Genomic DNA, 19,703 nt, shown 5'->3' on the forward strand with positions numbered 1-19,703 from the left:
GAAATATTTTTTTTTTAAACAGTAATGAATTTTCACAACTCAATATTTTACAATTGCTAAATTTTTAAAATCTATCAAAATTTTTCTATTGATTCTATTTTTACGATATTTACAGGGTCAATGTGAAATTTTATGTTCTTTCCAATAAATCGAATATAATATTTTAGACAAACGTTTTTTTTTAATTCACGACCCCCCCAATCCCAATTTTTAAGTGTCTATTAAACATTAAATACTTACTTTAGTAACCCGATAGTAAATTATTAATTTACCCACAAATTGAAGAGAAAAGGTCAATACATAATATATTCAAATTTAAAAAAAAAAACAGTGTTCTTTTAGAATTTTACCTGTAAAGTTTGAAGTTTAAAACCTTTTTTTTAACCACGTTATTTGATTTTTTTTTTGTTTTAATGGAACCTTGGTCCTTGCTCCTTTAATTGAAAAAAAAATTAGGGCTTGAATTACATTTTTAAAGGAGTTATATTGGCTGCTTTCTTTTTATTTATAGAACTTAATAACATTTATTTATTTATTTCATATGATAATATTTTTGGAATTTTACAATACACTTTATTACAAATACTTTGGCAACAGTTTATTTAACTCATATTGCTAATACTTTTTGGATAAAAATATTTTGTTTCCATTTTTCGGAATTTTCTTTTTTTTTTTACCTTTTTTTATAATTTTTTATAGCATTTTCTTTTAAAATTACAACATTATACATTAGGCACCGCCAAAAATGGCCGCAAAATCAAGTTTTTGTTTTTTTAAACGAAATTACGTTTATTAAAATCCATTATTTCTGAGTAACTTTTTTTTTCCAGAAAGATTAAACCCTGAATTTTATCATTTAGAAAACAGAATAATGTAAAACTTTTTCTACTATTTTTAATTCAATTTTAAATGTTAAATTTTCCCAAAAAGTTAACAATTGACATTTTTTGTCTTGCACAAAAAACGTACTTAAATATTAAAAAAAAAAGGGTTTTTGAAATAATTAATTTATTTATTGTCTAACTAAGATTTAGGATGATTTTCTAAGAGAATATGCAAAAATATTATAATATAAGTACCTGAATTTCAAATAATTCCACTTATTCATATAGGTAACCAAATATTCGCGTTGACGTAGAGTTCAGATCGACTCTGTTTACGTTTTCGTCTGATAAAAAGCAAACTATGGAAGACCAAACAGGCCAAAAAAAACTTATTTTTCAGTGACGAAAATTTCAATGTATTATTATGCTGAGGCTGGCCAGTACCAGATGGGTGACCATTTGTATGCGTTTGGTTTTTAATGTGTATGTGTGTGGGGGCCAGACTCCCCAAAATGGGGGGGGGGGCAATTTAAAGCAGAATAAAAAAAAAATTATTTCAGCGCGTTTGGTCCAACATAGTCATAGGCGGCAAACGTTTTCAAACGGGATCGAAAAAAAAGATGCTATTTTTAACACAAAGGGCACAATATTTATCGAATTTTTTTTTTTTTTGGTATCGATTATTCAAAGCATGCCCTGTTTAATAATGGTCATGCATTATTCGGCTCGCTAAAAAAAATTTGTTAATTTATTTATCAAAAATTTTTAAATAGATTTTTTAGTATACATATTAAATTTTTTTTTTTTTTTTTTGCTTAACTTAAATTAATTATTTTACTTAACATATTCACCGAATTTCACACTTCAAAACTCAAAAGCGGGATAATTAAACACAATCGAAGTTCTGATATTCAGACGTCAAAATAAGGTATGCAAACAATTTTTTTTTTTTTTTTTTAAATCTATAATTCTGTCCCTTAAAACACAATATGTTGATTTCAGTCTCAGATGATTATTTTAAGCATATTTGTTCCCACTTCAAAACAAGGGGGGGTTTGTAAGCAAAAAAAATATATATATATAAATATCGTTTATGAAAAATAAGTACACTGTTATAAAGTTCATTCTTCTCCTAATAATCGCTGAAAATTTCGTATTGATCGGATAATTACCTGATTTTTGGTAGATTTTTAAAAAGACGGTCCGTCAAAAAGTACTGATCTGCCCCCCCCCCAGTTTTGGCGGTGCCTATTATACATTAGTACACATTTATTTTTATTATCTCTCTTAATTTTTTTTTTGCAGTTTTTTATATACTTTTTCATAGCATTTTCTTTTTATATGACAACGTTAATGTTCAAATACATAAAATACATTACGGCACATTTATTAATATTATCTCTCTTTTAATCACTTTTATCGACTATCAGCCAAATAGCCGGGGTCGAAAAGTTGGGAAATTCTTTTTCTATTCATTTAAAGAATATGCTATTAAAAAAAGTAAACGTCGATAAGAGTGAGACATAAACAGTAAAAAAAAAAAAAAAAAAATTTTTATTTGTAAATGGGTAGTAATGTCTTTTATTTCAATATTCGATATAAGAATACTTTCAATATTTCATATACATAATATTTCAATTAAATAAAAGAAAAAGTCGATAACATTGACACATTTATTTCATATGCTAATATTTTTTGGAACAAATATTTTGTTTCCATGATTTTGGATTTTACAGTAAACTTTATTAAATATTCTTAGAACATACAGAATTAAAAATCATATTTTAAAATATTCACCACATAACAACACTAGGGTTTGAATTACAAACCAATTGAGACCTTTGCTTAATTGAAACAAATAAAAAGTACTTTCAGCCCAAAATACTCATAATTGCCCCCCCCCCAAAAAAAAAAAAATTGGTGGCCAGAAAGTATCTTATCATTTTCTGTTCTATTTACACATTAAAATTATTATTCGCAGTAAAGAAATATATTTATTTTATGAAAACTACTTATCTGCCCTATATTTAAATGTAATATTCATTTTAAGCATCCCTGAAAACCTGTAAAAGACTGCACCCCTCTCCCACATTTGCTAATGCATTCTACTAAACATGTATACAATTTTTCCTTTTTCGTTGCAGTTTGCACATTCTTTGCCGACTTGAATAGAAACAGTTACAAATATATAAGCATTTTTATTATAAAAGTTTTAATTGTTTATTTGACTTTGCTTTTTACGTTAACAATTTTGTTGCTACATTTCACTTTTATTATTGTATTTTTACCCATACATTTCTTCTAAGAAACGTTTATATATTAAAAAAAAAAACAAAAAATGCCTAGGAGATCATCAGCATCATCATATGGACGCGCAGCAGCAGCAGCGCGTGAACAGAAACGAAGGCGGTCGGAAGAAAGTGCAGAAGCTCGAGAAGAACGCTTGATGCTTAATCGAATCAGGATTGAAAACAAAAGAGAACATGAAAGTGTGGCCGACAGACAAACACGTTTGACTGCTAGCAGTAGTCGCATGGCTACAATAAGAGAAAATGAAAATGAAGATGATACAGAAATTCGACTAATGGCTAATAGCAGCCGCATTGCTGCAATGAGACAAAATGAAACTGAGGACGAAAGAGAAATTCGTCTAATGGCTAATTACAGCCGCATCGCTGCATTGAGAGAAGATGAAACTGAAGACGAAAGAGAAATTCGTCTTATGGCTCATAGCAATCACATGGCTACAGTGAGATCACAAGAGACACAAGAAATACAACAGAATAGGAGAATGGCTGATCGAACCTTCCAGTCAACACGCAGAACTAATCTAAGACACGAGAGACATAGTCATTGGCTGATGGAAGCATTTTTTTATGATGCAGAGAAACATTATAACACTGACCCGAAAGTAATAATTGGGGAAATGGACAACATTTGTGGACATTGTGGTGCCAAAAAATGGATTGCTGAAAGACCTGGTTTGTGTTGCTTGGGAGGTAAAATCAATTTGCCAAAAATACAAGATCCTCCAGAAGTTCTGAAAACTTTACTGACACAGGATACAACAAAAGCGAAACAATTCAGAAAAAGTCTTCTAAAATACAACTCTGCCTTTCAAATGACATCTTTTGGAGCTTCTAGAAATGTTACTGACTTTGCATTCTTTACCACTTACAAAATACAAGGTCAGTGTTATCACTTGATGGGTGATCTGCTTCCATTACCCGGACATTCTTATGAATTTGTGCAGGTTTATTTTATGGGTGGCAACGAATCAGAAGCACAGCAAAGATGCACGAATGTGCAAGGTGGATTAGACTTGGAGATTGTCATGGAGTTGCAGAACATGCTTCACCAACACCATAAATATGTTGGAATTTTGAAATATGCAATTGAACAGATGCAACATAGTCGTAATCATAAAGTCATCATCAAAGCAGACAAACATCCACCATCAGAACATGCACGGAGATACAATGCACCTACGGCCGATGAAGTTGCAATCATAATGGTGGGTGAACAACATGAATACAGGGACATTGTTCTGCAATTAAGAAGTGGACAACTGCGTCGTATTCCAGAAACTCATAGAGCTTATGATGCACTCCAATACCCACTTATGTTCTGGAATGGACAAGATGGATATCATTTTCAGCTGTGGCAGAGGAATCCACAAACAGGTCTCAATACAACTCGATCTGTAACATCTAAGTGTTTTTATGCATTTCATTTTATGGTGCGAGATGGATTCAATCATGTATTATCTTTAAAAGAAGTGACCAGTCAGTTCATGGTGGATATGTATGCAAAAATAGAAACTGAAAGATTACATTTCATACGAAAAAATCAAAAAAAATTAAGGGTGGAAGAATATATACATCTGCAAGATGCTATGAATTGTGATGGTGACCCGAGAAATATTGGACAACCAGTTATCTTGCCTTCCAGTTATACAGGAGGACCACGATATATGCAACAACGGACTCAAGATGCAATGACTTATGTAAGAAAATTTGGACGAGCTGATCTTTTCATCACATTCACATGTAATCCAAAGTGGAGTGAAATTACTAATGAACTTTTTCCACATCAAAAAGCCAAGGATCGCCATGATTTGATTGCTCGAGTGTTCCATGAAAAACAAAAGAAACTCCTCTGGCTTCTCAAAGAAGGACGAATTTTTGGTGAACTTAGTGCTTATATAACTACGATTGAGTGGCAAAAGAGAGGCCTTCCGCACTCTCACACCCTGATTTGGTGTAAAGATAATATTAATGCTGATGATATAGACAAAATAATTTCGGCTGAACTGCCAAATGAAACTACGGATCCAGAACTTTTCGAAATAATAAAAACTCAATTAATCCATGGACCATGTGGAGTCTTAAATCCAGCGTCACCCTGTATGGAAGATCGTAAATGCTCCAGAAGATATCCAAAGCCTTTTATTGGAGAAACACAGACTGACAATAATGGTTATCCTCTTTATCGCAGACGTTCACCAGAAAATGGAGGCGAATCAACAACCTTAGTTGTTAGAGGACAAATAACAACCGTGGACAATCGATGGATAGTGCCTTATAATAGTTTATTATGTAAAATTCTGAAGGCACATATCAATGTGGAATTTTGCAACTCCATCAAAGCCCTTAAGTACATAACAAAATACATAAACAAGGGTAGTGACATGGCAACATTCAGTATTGGTGATGAGGGTGCAAGGGATGAAATAAAGTTTTATCAGACAGGAAGATACATCTCCAGTAATGAAGCAATATGGAGGATCTTTGGATTTGAAATCCACCAACGATTTCCAACCGTTGTACATTTAGCAGTACATGTTGAGAATGGACAGAGAGTTTATTTCAATGAAGAGACTGCACATAATTTGGCGCAGACACCACCAGAAACAACCTTAACTGCATTTTTTAAACTATGCCAAGAAGATGATTTCGCTAGATCTCTCATGTATACTGAAATTCCTACATATTATACCTGGAGTAAGCAAAAAAAGTGGGTTCGTCGTAAGCAAGGACAAATTGTGCCAGGTCATGACATCAAAGCATCTGACGCTATTGGCCGTGTTTATATTGTGCATCCTAATAACAGAGAATGCTTTTATTTACGATTGCTTCTCCATACTATTCGTGGACCAACATCTTTTGAGGATCTCCGACGCTTTGAAGTTGGACTGTGTACAACATACCAAGAAGCATGTGCTGTACGTGGACTTTTGAAAGACGATGAACACTGGCGGAAAACTTTACAAGAAGCATCAGTCTCACAAATCGCCAATCAAATTAGACAATTATTTGCAATTATGCTTACAGCCTGTGGGATTGAACAACCACATTTGCTCTGGAATGAATTTAAAACTGATATGTCCGAAGATTTTCTTCATCAAGCCCAAATGCGAAATGAAAATATGGCAATTGCATTTTCGCCTGAGATATTTAATCTATCTCTTGCTGACCTATCCCGTCGAGTACAAGCACTTAACCGTACGTTAACGAATTGTGGCATGCCAGAGCCTGCTGATATTATGAATGTAAACCACAGAATACAGCAAGAGACTTATGACTATGATGCCTATGACCAATTCATTCAGGAAAATGAACCTCGGCTTGTGGACGAGCAGAAGAATATTTACGAGAGCATCTTGGAAAGCATTCATCATGATCACGGAACGACATTCTTTATTGATGCCCCAGGTGGAACTGGCAAAACTTTCCTGTTAAATCTGCTCCTTGCAAAAGTTCGTCTCACAAACAATATTGCCCTTGCAGTGGCATCCAGTGGAATTGCAGCAACACTTTTGGATGGTGGTAGAACTGCTCACTCTATGTTTTCTCTCCCATTGGACCTTACTAGACAGGAAAAACCATTGTGTAATATTAAAAAAGATTCAGCAAAGGCTAAACTACTGCAAAACTGTAAATTAATAATCTGGGATGAAGCAACAATGAGTCACAAAAAAGCTATGGAAGCAGTAGATTCTACACTACAGGACCTAAAAGATAACACACAAATAATGGGTGGAGTGACTTTGGTTTTTGCTGGTGATTTCAGACAAACCCTTCCAATTGTTCCTCGAGGAACCAGAGCTGATCAAATGAATGCATGTCTCAAAAACTCCTATTTATGGCATCATATTAAAACAATGAGTTTAACACTAAACATGCGAGTACATTTACATGCTGATGATGCTGTTGGTGACTTTGCCATTAAACTTTTGCAAGTGGGTAATGGACTTCTGGACAAGGACTCCTATAACCAGATTCAGTTGCCTTTTACAACAATTCAAACAGAAGAGGAATTTATAATGAGAGTTTTTCCAGATCTTCATAATTTGCATACGGATATCAATTGGCTAAGTAGCCGTGCAATTTTAGCAGCAAAGAATGAATCTGTAAATGAAATAAATAGCAGGTTGTTGAATAGATTACCTGGAGAAATCATATTATACAATTCAGTTGATACAATCTGTTCACAGGACGAAGTAACAAATTATCCGACTGAGTTTCTTAATAGTCTTGAACCACCAGGAACGCCTCCACATAGTCTGTTTCTAAAACTTGGAGCACCAATAATGTTACTTCGCAATCTTGATCCACCAAAACTCTGCAATGGCACAAGGCTCACCATAAAGAATATGATGCCTCATGTACTGGAAGCAACAATTATGTCAGGTAAGTATGCAGGATTACACTGCTTCATTCCCAGAATCCCAATGAGACCACAAGAATTGCCATTTGAGTTTGAAAGGCTGCAATTTCCTGTCAAGCTAAGTTTTGCAATGACAATAAACAAATCACAAGGACAGTCACTAAAAGTTGTTGGGCTCAACCTGTCTAAACCAGTATTTTCTCATGGACAGCTATATGTTGGCCTATCAAGAGTTGGACACCCTGATGGACTCTTCATTCTGGCACCAGATAAAAAAACCAAAAATATTGTATATTCTGAAGCATTAAGATGAAGCATAAATATATAAACATGATTACGAAACTTTTCCCTGAAGCAAAAAATATATAAACAACATGATTATGAAACTTTTCCCTGAAGGAAAATATATATAAAGATGATTACGAAACTTTGCCCAGAAGGAAAAGAATGCGAAATGTGCCATGGAAAAACCCTTTGCGTTACATACATGTGCGAGGGAGTCTTAAAGCTAACTGTACAAAGCAAGGTATACCACCATCCTCCTTCAGATTGGATTGGACAAAAATGAATCGAACCCACAAACTAAAGTTTAAAAATCTGGTACAGTATCCATCATGCCATGGCAATGAATACATTGGACAAGATTAATTTAATGTTAAAAACTCAAGAAATATCTGAAAGTATGTCAAACTTACAAAAAAGAACTACCACCTAAAGTGGAGTAGAGGTAAGGCTCCCCCACATAACCAAAAAAGAAAGCCCCCCCCGCCCTACAGGAGACAGGAGCTCCCCTACCATTCTGGGGCAGGGAAGGAGCAAGGAAAACTCTTAAACATAAATTGTCAACGAAGGGTATACACCCTTGGGAGCTAGAAGAGTCTTTTTATACGCATCAACACACAGCGAAACTTAAAAAGATAAAGAGATCAATAGCTATAGCCAGCTGGTCTCATAAACACAGGTGTACACTACACCGAAATTCACTTCAGGTCTGCATTTCCTCCATGCGAATAAGGTCCTGATTCCCCCCCAAGTGCAGGAAAGTTGCCCAACTCCCCTCTGGGTACACTTAAAAAGAAAACTACCCCCTCCCTAAGGCAGGAGAGAGAAGGCTCCCTGCCCCATCTCCTTCGTTGGTCGGATGACTGTCACCTCCCTAGAGCGAGGGATAAAAAAAAAAAGCAAATCACCCCTTCAGTCCTTCCCTAATCTGAGTAGCACGGCTCCCTCCTTCAGGGAGGGAAGGTCAACAGGTGGAGGAAAAATAGTCAACGCAGGGCATACCGCCTGACAAGCTAAAATCGTATTTTTATATACGGCAGACAGTAAGACTATTTGCCTTGGGGGCGGGCTAAGCACTCCCTCACCCCAAAAGTGGGAGCCGGCGAAACTTCTCCTCTCAGAAGCGGGAGGGGAGGCCAGGGAACCTTCTTTTTCCCCTAAAAGAGGGATATCCTTTTGTATGGTTGGTCTCCCCCCCCCCCGTTGGTTCCGCTTTATCCCTCCGGAAAGAGATCAACCTTACACAAAAACAAAAAAAAAAAATACGGGTAGAGGGAAGCCTTCCAGAGCCCCCTTCTGGGAGAAGTTCCCCGGCTCCCACCTTTTGGGGAGTGCGCAGCCTGCACTCCAGTCAACCAAATAAATAAAAAATTTACCCATCCCACCTTTGTGGGGAGAGTGCTCAGCCCACCTTCTGAGCCACCATAAAACAAAAGGTTCCTTCCACCAGAAGGGAAGGGAAGTAGAAAGAAAAAATATTTAAAAATACATGGTCAACACATAACCAAAAAAGAAAGCCCCATCCTCCATGGGAAGAAGGCTCCCCTCTCATTCTGGGGCAGGGAAGGAGCAGGGAAAACTCTTAAACATAAATGGTCACCGAAAGGGTATACACCCTGTGAAGCTAGACTCCCCCCCCCCCAGTGCAGGGAGGTTGCCCAACTCCCCTCCGGGCACACTTAAAAAGAAAACTACCCCCTCCCTAAGGCAGGAGAAAGAAGGAAAAATAGTCAACGCAGGGCATACCGCCCGACAAGCTAAAATCGCCTATTTATATACGGCAGACAGACTCTATTTGCCTTGAGGGCGGGCTAAGCCCTCCGACTCCCCCCCCCCCCCCCCCCCAAAGTTGAGAGCCGGAGAAACTTCTCCTCTCAGAAGCGGGAGGGGAGGCCAGGGAGCCTTCCCTCTTTCAACTAAGAGACAGATATCCTTTTGTATGGTTGATCTCCCCCCCCCCCCTCTGTCGGTTCCGCTTACTTCCTTCGGAAAGAGATCAACCTTACACACAAAAAAAAATATGTGGAGAGGGAAGCCTTCCCGGGCCCCCTTTCTGGGAGGAGAAGTTCCACAACTCCCAACTTTATGGGAGTGCTCAGCCCGCCCTCCAGTCAACCAAATAAAAGAAATTTCCCTATCCCATCTTTGTGGGGAGAGTGCTCAGCCCACCTGATTGATTCTTTGTTCCACAGATTATAAGATTAAAACACTGAGCCAACATTAACAATTCTGACTTATCATTCAAACATGATTACAAAACTTTTCCCAGAGGGAAAAGAATGCGAAATGCGCCATGGAAAAAACTCTTTGTGTTACATACATGTTGGAGGGAGTCTTACAAATAACTGTACAACGCAGGGTATACCATCCGCCTCCTTCAGATTGGATTGGACAAAAATGAAATTAAAAGGAAACGAAATTAGGAACAGTCATGAATTGAACCCACAAACTAAACGTTGAACATCTGATACAATATCCATCATGCCATCGCAATGAATACATTGGACAAGATAAAATTACTGTTAAAAACTCAAGAAATATCCGAAAATATGTCAACCTTACAAAAAAGAACTACCACCTTAAGTGGAGTAGAGGTAAGGCTCCCCCACATAACCATAAAAGAAAGCCGCCCCCCCCCTACAGGGGGAAAGAGCTCCCCTCCCATTCCAGGGTAGGGAAGGAGTAAGGAAAACTCTTAAACATAAATGGTCAACGAAGGGTATACACCCTGGGAAGCTAAAAGAGCCTTTTTATACAGCTCATCTGATGGCAAAACTTAAAAAGATAAAGAGATCAATAGCTATAGCCAGCCGGTCTCATGAACACAGGTTTACACTCCATCCAAGTTCAGTTGAGGCCTCTATTTCCTCCGTGCGAATAAGGTCCTGACCCCTCCCCAAGTGCGGGGAGTTTGCCCGACTCCACTCCGGGCACACTTAACAAGAAAACTACCCCCTCCCTAATGCAGGAGAGAGAATGCTCACTGCTTGATCTCCTTCTTTGGTTGGATGACTGCCACCTCCCCATAGCGAGGGGTAAAAAAAAAAAGCAAATCACCCCTTCAGCCCTTCCCTGCGTAGCACGGCTCCCTCCTTCAGGGAGGGAAGGTCAATAGGTGGAGGAAAAATAGTCAACGCAGGGCATACCGCCTGAGAAGCTAAAATCGCCTTTTTATATACGGCAGACAGTCAGACTCTATTTGCCTTGAGGGCGGGCTAAGCCCCTCCCCCAAATTTGAGAGCCGGAGAAACTTCTCCTCTCAGAAGCTGGAGGGGAGGCCAGGGAGCCTTCCCTCTTTCAACTAAGAGACGGATATATATGTATCTTTCTTTTCTTTGCTTATTTCTTGGTACTAAGGATTTCTGTATGCATGTTATTTTATTTAAGAGTACTAAATAGCTTTTCAGTTTCTTGAGACTCTTTCACCTGTCTGGATTCTGCAGCAACGTTGTGGAGTGATATGTAAAACATAAATTGGTACTTTATAACAATAGGTATGTAGAATTCTAACTCGCCAGTGTTGATCGCTTCGATTATTTACAAATTCACCAGGTCCTGGATATGACCATAAACTGTATCCAAACGTGGGGCTTTGTGAAGTGTGAAGCCACCATTTAATTGCTATTGCTACCAGGTCCACTCTGATCTAGAGTGGTAGTACCTGTTAGGGTCCCAATTATGAGTTAAATAGAAACCAACATTAAATAAACAAATATATTCAAGGAAAAAAATGTCACTGGATTTGGCATGAAATAACCTGATATAGTGTTGATATGTCATAAAACAAAATGAACCAACAAATTCACCAATCGACACATTATCAACAAATGTATCTTTCTTTTCCTTTTTCTATGCTTATTTCTTGGTTCTAAGCTTATCATTAACAAACCCTGACATTTCTTTTACTTTGTTTTGTGTATATATTTTATTTTGTGTAGAATTAAAAAAAAAAAAAAAAAAAATTACATTTCGCTACCACATTTGCAGCGAAATGTTAGCATAAATAAAATCACTGGTGACAACCCATGATGTTTTTTCTAATGAACACCAATTAACCAACGCGCTTTCCATTGGTTTTTCATAACAATTTAATATTGATAAATTATAATAAACATTTCCATTACTTTTCTCTTTTTATCAATAAATATACTTGGTTGATAATTAGAGGACACAATGTTTATTGTAATAAAACTTGTGATCTATAACATCCAATTCTAACAATTAAACTTTCCTTTCTCAATTGAAACAAACAACATACCCCACACTATGTTCCTAAAAATGAGGATTTTACTATTGCGTTTACATAATTTTTTAGCTATGTTTCTCTTACTTTCAGCATGAGAAAATATAATTTTCTACATGTGTTTCATGCATAACACACAAACGTATATGTGACCAACATTTTACCTCTGATATTTTTCCAAAAACACCAAATAACATTCACGCTTTCCATTGGTTTTTCATAATAACAATTTAATATTTATAATTTATAATAAACATGTCCATTCATTTTCTCTTTTTATCAATAAATATGCTTGGTTGATAATTAGAGGACTAAAATCAGATTTGTAAAAATTTCATTTTTTTTTTTTTCACTCTGAGAATTTTCTTTTTATTTCTTTGACAAACTATTTTTTTCAATTGACTTCAGCACATGATTGTTATTGCTTCTTCCCCTTTTGTCTTATATTTTTTTTCTTCATGCCAAAGATTTTATATATCAAATTTTTTCTCATTTCTTACATTTTATTTCTTTAATTCATAGTCCGCCAATATAGTATTAGTTTCAATTCCATTGAACACAATGTTTTATATAGTAAACATCAGCATATTTCACTTTTCAAGTATTTTTTTATTTTATTTCAAATACTATGTTTTATTTCATTTTGTTGACACTCATTTACCTCTCTGGGGTGCTACAAGGAACATGTAGAGTGATATATCAAACATGAATTGGTACTTTATAACAATAGGTATCTAGCATTTTCAGATAGCAATGTGGATAGTTTTAAACATGTATACACTTAAAATCTCATAATATAAAGAAATGTATCTTTTTTTTTCTTTTCCTTTGCTTATTTCTCTAACCTAAACATATCATTAACTAACCATAAACTTTGTTTTAGTTTTATATATCTATTTTATATTGAAGAATACACAAAAATCAATTTCACTACCACATTTACAATGTTAGCATACACAAAAATCACTGGTTACAATCATTGATAGCTGTTTCTTATAAGCACCAAATCTCTATCACAATTTCGAATTGTTTTTCATGATAACAATTCAATATTGATACATTATAAGAAACATTTCCGTTGCTTTTCTCTTTTTATAAATACAAATAATATTAAGCACACCATACCAAGCCCACTGTTTCAGCATCTAATAAACTGCCTACCAAGATCAATGTTTTCAAGTAACAATGGGGAGTATTCATGTTATGTTTCACATTTTTATGTTTTGATATATTTTGCTGCTTAATATCAAATTCAGCAGATGAGTTCTTTCTTATGCATCAAACAATTACATTTTCTGATATTCATTCAAGCTAATTACTGAAAATCAATTACATATTTTCTTTACTAAAATAATACTGTGCTTGATTTCATCAAGTGGTGCAGATCTGTTTTTACACTAACAATGTGCACATTTTTTGAAGAATAAAGTTATTTTTTGTTTTTATTTTTAAGGTGGTGAAGGTGATCCGGGGAGTGTTTTTTTTTTTTTTTTTTTTTTTTTTTTTTTTTTTTTCAAAAAAGGTACTTTTTACGAATGGGTATCCAAGAAACGTTCAGTATTTTGTCATAAATTAAGATTTTCTTTGACCACTATCAATACTATCAGAAATGAACAATCTACACAATACAAACTAACGGTTTTGTTGCCTTTTTATTATAACTCCAAACTAACCCATAACTACATTTTTCTTTTATTTTGCAAATTTGATTTCCTTTAGTTTATATTGTGTAGCTGAATCAGAAATTGATTGAACTTTTGTCATTTGTAGTTAACATGCTTTCAGCGCAATTACTACAGTGTAATCACACATGATCTACCAAAATAAAAACACTTCAGATAAAGTCTTAAATAGAATTCAGTTCCTTACATGACATCTGATGAAGTCAGTAGAAACATTACAAACTAATACTTGAAAAACAATTTGACATTTACTGTACTACAATAACACATTTGTAAAGAAGTAGAAATCTGGATACCTATTCTGATACCTAATAAAAGAAAGGACACTCTTTGGGGCGGATTTTGATGATAACAAGTCACTAATTAGACATTATAATAAACATTCAAATAATTTAAGAATTTTACCAAAATAAAATTACGTGGTAATCACCCAATTTCTGCCACAAAATTCTGATTGGCAAAACTCATAAACATAAAATATATATTTTCTAATTTCATCTTTTTTACTTTTTACATAATCTGATTTGATGTTTTCCTAAAGATTCAAATCACTGTATTTTGCTGCTTAATATCAAATGCAGCAGATGAGTTCTTTTTTATGCATTAAACAATTACATTTTCTCATATTCATCCAAACTGAAAATCATTATTTTCATATTTTCTTCATTAAAATATCACTGTGCTTGATGTCATCAAGTGGAGCGGATCATTTTCTTTCTTTTTTTTTTTTCTTTTTTTTTTTTTCATTTGTTTACACATTTTTTACAAATGTTTTTGAGAGTCCATACAATGTTATAAGGGTTCAACATTTTTTTTTTCATTTGAATATATTTTGCCTAAGATTCTTAGCCTATATCATTGCATACCAATTTGTTTCTTGAAAGTTAAGTTCACTGTAAAAACATCTGATACACCAAAATCCCTGATACCTGTTTCTTATAAGCGCCAAATAACTATCACTATTTCGATTTGTGTTTCATGAGAACAATTCAATATTGATACATTATAAGAAACATTTCCAGTGCTTTTCTCTTTTTAGCAATACATATAGTTGGTTGCTAATCAGAGGACTTAACTAACCCTATAATTTGCTTTACTTTGTTTTGTATATATATTTTGTATTGTGTGGAATTAACAAAAATTCATATGCAGAAATCTGTTGATTCATTCCAAGAATCCCAATGCGACCAACAAACTTGAAAGATTACAATTTCTTTTTACTATGACCAATAAGAAAGCTCAAGAACTAAGTTGTTGGACTCATCCTGATCACCATTTTACAGTATTGTTAACAGTAAGTTTAACATTTTAAGTACAGAACAATATTATGTTTTGATTTTTACAAATTACTATTTTCTGTGACAGATGTTACTTTTTCAATATTGATTGTACGCTCTTTTGTGTTTTTACATTTTGCATAAAATAATATTAAGCACACAATACCAAGCCCACTATTTCAGCATCTAATAAACTTCCTACCAAGACCAATGTTTTCAAGTGACAATGGAGAGTATTCATGTTGTTTCACATTTTTATGTTTTTAAATATTTTGCTGCTTAATATCAAATTCAGACCCCTATTTCCTCCGTGCGATTAAGGTCCTATTTGCCTTGAGGGCGGGCTAAGCCCTCTTTCCCCCCCCCCCCCAAAGTTGAGAGCCAGGGAAACTTCTCCTCTCAGAAGCGGGAGGGGAGGCCAGGGAGCCTTCCCTCTTTCAACTAAGAGACGGATATCCTTTTGTATGGTTGATCTCCTCCCCCCCGTCTCTGTCGGTTCCGCTTACTCCCTTCGGAAAGAGATCAAGCTTACACAAAAAAAAAAAAATATGTGGAGAGGAAAGCCTTTCTGGGAGGAGAAGTTCATCATGATCACGGATCGACATTCTTTATTGATGCCCCAGGTGGAACTGGCAAAACTTTCCTGTTAAATCTGCTTCTTACAAAAGTTCGTCTCACAAACAATATTGCCCTTGCAGTGGCATCCAGTGGAATTGCAGCAACACTTTTGGATGGTGGTAGAACTGCTCACTCTATGTTTTCTCTCCCATTGGACCTTACTAGACAGGAAAAACCATTGTGTAATATTAAAAAAGATTCAGCAAAGGCTAAACTACTGCAAAACTGTAAATTAATAATCTGGGATGAAGCAACAATGAGTCACAAAAAAGCTATGGAAGCAGTAGATTCTACACTACAGGACCTAAAAGATAACACACAAATAATGGGTGGAGTGACTTTGGTTTTTGCTGGTGATTTCAGACAAACCCTTCCAATTGTTCCTCGAGGAACCAGAGCTGATCAAATGAATGCATGTCTCAAAAACTCCTATTTATGGCATCATATTAAAACAATGAGTTTAACACTAAACATGCGAGTACATTTACATGCTGATGATGCTGTTGGTGACTTTGCCATTAAACTTTTGCAAGTGGGTAATGGACTTCTGGACAAGGACTCCTATAACCAGATTCAGTTGCCTTTTACAACAATTCAAACAGAAGAGGAATTTATAATGAGAGTTTTTCCAGATCTTCATAATTTGCATACGGATATCAATTGGCTAAGTAGCCGTGCAATTTTAGCAGCAAAGAATGAATCTGTAAATGAAATAAATAGCAGGTTGTTGAATAGATTACCTGGAGAAATCATATTATACAATTCAGTTGATACAATCTGTTCACAGGACGAAGTAACAAATTATCCGACTGAGTTTCTTAATAGTCTTGAACCACCAGGAACGCCTCCACATAGTCTGTTTCTAAAACTTGGAGCACCAATAATGTTACTTCGCAATCTTGATCCACCAAAACTCTGCAATGGCACAAGGCTCACCATAAAGAATATGATGCCTCATGTACTGGAAGCAACAATTATGTCAGGTAAGTATGCAGGATTACACTGCTTCATTCCCAGAATCCCAATGAGACCACAAGAATTGCCATTTGAGTTTGAAAGGCTGCAATTTCCTGTCAAGCTAAGTTTTGCAATGACAATAAACAAATCACAAGGACAGTCACTAAAAGTTGTTGGGCTCAACCTGTCTAAACCAGTATTTTCTCATGGACAGCTATATGTTGGCCTATCAAGAGTTGGACACCCTGATGGACTCTTCATTCTGGCACCAGATAAAAAAACCAAAAATATTGTATATTCTGAAGCATTAAGATGAAGCATAAATATATAAACATGATTACGAAACTTTTCCCTGAAGCAAAAAATATATAAACAACATGATTATGAAACTTTTCCCTGAAGGAAAATATATATAAAGATGATTACGAAACTTTGCCCAGAAGGAAAAGAATGCGAAATGTGCCATGGAAAAACCCTTTGCGTTACATACATGTGCGAGGGAGTCTTAAAGCTAACTGTACAAAGCAAGGTATACCACCATCCTCCTTCAGATTGGGGATTGGACAAAAATGAATCGAACCCACAAACTAAAGTTTAAAAATCTGGTACAGTATCCATCATGCCATGGCAATGAATACATTGGACAAGATTAATTTAATGTTAAAAACTCAAGAAATATCTGAAAGTATGTCAAACTTACAAAAAAGAACTACCACCTAAAGTGGAGTAGAGGTAAGGCTCCCCCACATAACCAAAAAAGAAAGCCCCCCCCGCCCTACAGGAGACAGGAGCTCCCCTACCATTCTGGGGCAGGGAAGGAGCAAGGAAAACTCTTAAACATAAATTGTCAACGAAGGGTATACACCCTTGGGAGCTAGAAGAGTCTTTTTATACGCATCAACACACAGCGAAACTTAAAAAGATAAAGAGATCAATAGCTATAGCCAGCTGGTCTCATAAACACAGGTGTACACTACACCGAAATTCACTTCAGGTCTGCATTTCCTCCATGCGAATAAGGTCCTGATTCCCCCCCAAGTGCAGGAAAGTTGCCCAACTCCCCTCTGGGTACACTTAAAAAGAAAACTACCCCCTCCCTAAGGCAGGAGAGAGAAGGCTCCCTGCCCCATCTCCTTCGTTGGTCGGATGACTGTCACCTCCCTAGAGCGAGGGATAAAAAAAAAAAGCAAATCACCCCTTCAGTCCTTCCCTAATCTGAGTAGCACGGCTCCCTCCTTCAGGGAGGGAAGGTCAACAGGTGGAGGAAAAATAGTCAACGCAGGGCATACCGCCTGACAAGCTAAAATCGTATTTTTATATACGGCAGACAGTAAGACTATTTGCCTTGGGGGCGGGCTAAGCACTCCCTCACCCCAAAAGTGGGAGCCGGCGAAACTTCTCCTCTCAGAAGCGGGAGGGGAGGCCAGGGAACCTTCTTTTTCCCCTAAAAGAGGGATATCCTTTTGTATGGTTGGTCTCCCCCCCCCCCGTTGGTTCCGCTTTATCCCTCCGGAAAGAGATCAACCTTACACAAAAACAAAAAAAAAAAATACGGGTAGAGGGAAGCCTTCCAGAGCCCCCTTCTGGGAGAAGTTCCCCGGCTCCCACCTTTTGGGGAGTGCGCAGCCTGCACTCCAGTCAACCAAATAAATAAAAAATTTACCCATCCCACCTTTGTGGGGAGAGTGCTCAGCCCACCTTCTGAGCCACCATAAAACAAAAGGTTCCTTCCACCAGAAGGGAAGGGAAGTAGAAAGAAAAAATATTTAAAAATACATGGTCAACACATAACCAAAAAAGAAAGCCCCATCCTCCATGGGAAGAAGGCTCCCCTCTCATTCTGGGGCAGGGAAGGAGCAGGGAAAACTCTTAAACATAAATGGTCACCGAAAGGGTATACACCCTGTGAAGCTAGACTCCCCCCCCCCCAGTGCAGGGAGGTTGCCCAACTCCCCTCCGGGCACACTTAAAAAGAAAACTACCCCCTCCCTAAGGCAGGAGAAAGAAGGAAAAATAGTCAACGCAGGGCATACCGCCCGACAAGCTAAAATCGCCTATTTATATACGGCAGACAGACTCTATTTGCCTTGAGGGCGGGCTAAGCCCTCCGACTCCCCCCCCCCCCCCCCCCCAAAGTTGAGAGCCGGAGAAACTTCTCCTCTCAGAAGCGGGAGGGGAGGCCAGGGAGCCTTCCCTCTTTCAACTAAGAGACAGATATCCTTTTGTATGGTTGATCTCCCCCCCCCCCCTCTGTCGGTTCCGCTTACTTCCTTCGGAAAGAGATCAACCTTACACACAAAAAAAAATATGTGGAGAGGGAAGCCTTCCCGGGCCCCCTTTCTGGGAGGAGAAGTTCCACAACTCCCAACTTTATGGGAGTGCTCAGCCCGCCCTCCAGTCAACCAAATAAAAGAAATTTCCCTATCCCATCTTTGTGGGGAGAGTGCTCAGCCCACCTGATTGATTCTTTGTTCCACAGATTATAAGATTAAAACACTGAGCCAACATTAACAATTCTGACTTATCATTCAAACATGATTACAAAACTTTTCCCAGAGGGAAAAGAATGCGAAATGCGCCATGGAAAAAACTCTTTGTGTTACATACATGTTGGAGGGAGTCTTACAAATAACTGTACAACGCAGGGTATACCATCCGCCTCCTTCAGATTGGATTGGACAAAAATGAAATTAAAAGGAAACGAAATTAGGAACAGTCATGAATTGAACCCACAAACTAAACGTTGAACATCTGATACAATATCCATCATGCCATCGCAATGAATACATTGGACAAGATAAAATTACTGTTAAAAACTCAAGAAATATCCGAAAATATGTCAACCTTACAAAAAAGAACTACCACCTTAAGTGGAGTAGAGGTAAGGCTCCCCCACATAACCATAAAAGAAAGCCGCCCCCCCCCTACAGGGGGAAAGAGCTCCCCTCCCATTCCAGGGTAGGGAAGGAGTAAGGAAAACTCTTAAACATAAATGGTCAACGAAGGGTATACACCCTGGGAAGCTAAAAGAGCCTTTTTATACAGCTCATCTGATGGCAAAACTTAAAAAGATAAAGAGATCAATAGCTATAGCCAGCCGGTCTCATGAACACAGGTTTACACTCCATCCAAGTTCAGTTGAGGCCTCTAT

At 36.8% G+C, this 19,703-nt stretch overlaps 1 protein-coding gene across 1 annotated transcript in view; it reads left to right on the forward strand.

Annotated features, from left to right (window-relative positions):
• The first annotated feature begins 3,270 nt into the window (after positions 1–3,270).
• The window catches only part of LOC145281385 (uncharacterized), a 162,756-nt gene continuing 146,323 nt past the window's right edge, over positions 3,271–19,703 (forward strand). The window contains exon 1 of the mRNA XM_080132206.1: positions 3,271–6,652. Coding sequence (XP_079988332.1) covers positions 3,271–6,652 — 3,382 coding nt within the window. The remainder of the gene's footprint in view (positions 6,653–19,703) is intronic.

This window comes from Euprymna scolopes, chromosome 1, assembly GCF_053919585.1.
Source record: "Euprymna scolopes isolate OS-2025 chromosome 1, ASM5391958v1, whole genome shotgun sequence".
In the NCBI taxonomy this organism is placed as follows: Eukaryota; Metazoa; Mollusca; class Cephalopoda; order Sepiida; family Sepiolidae; genus Euprymna; species Euprymna scolopes.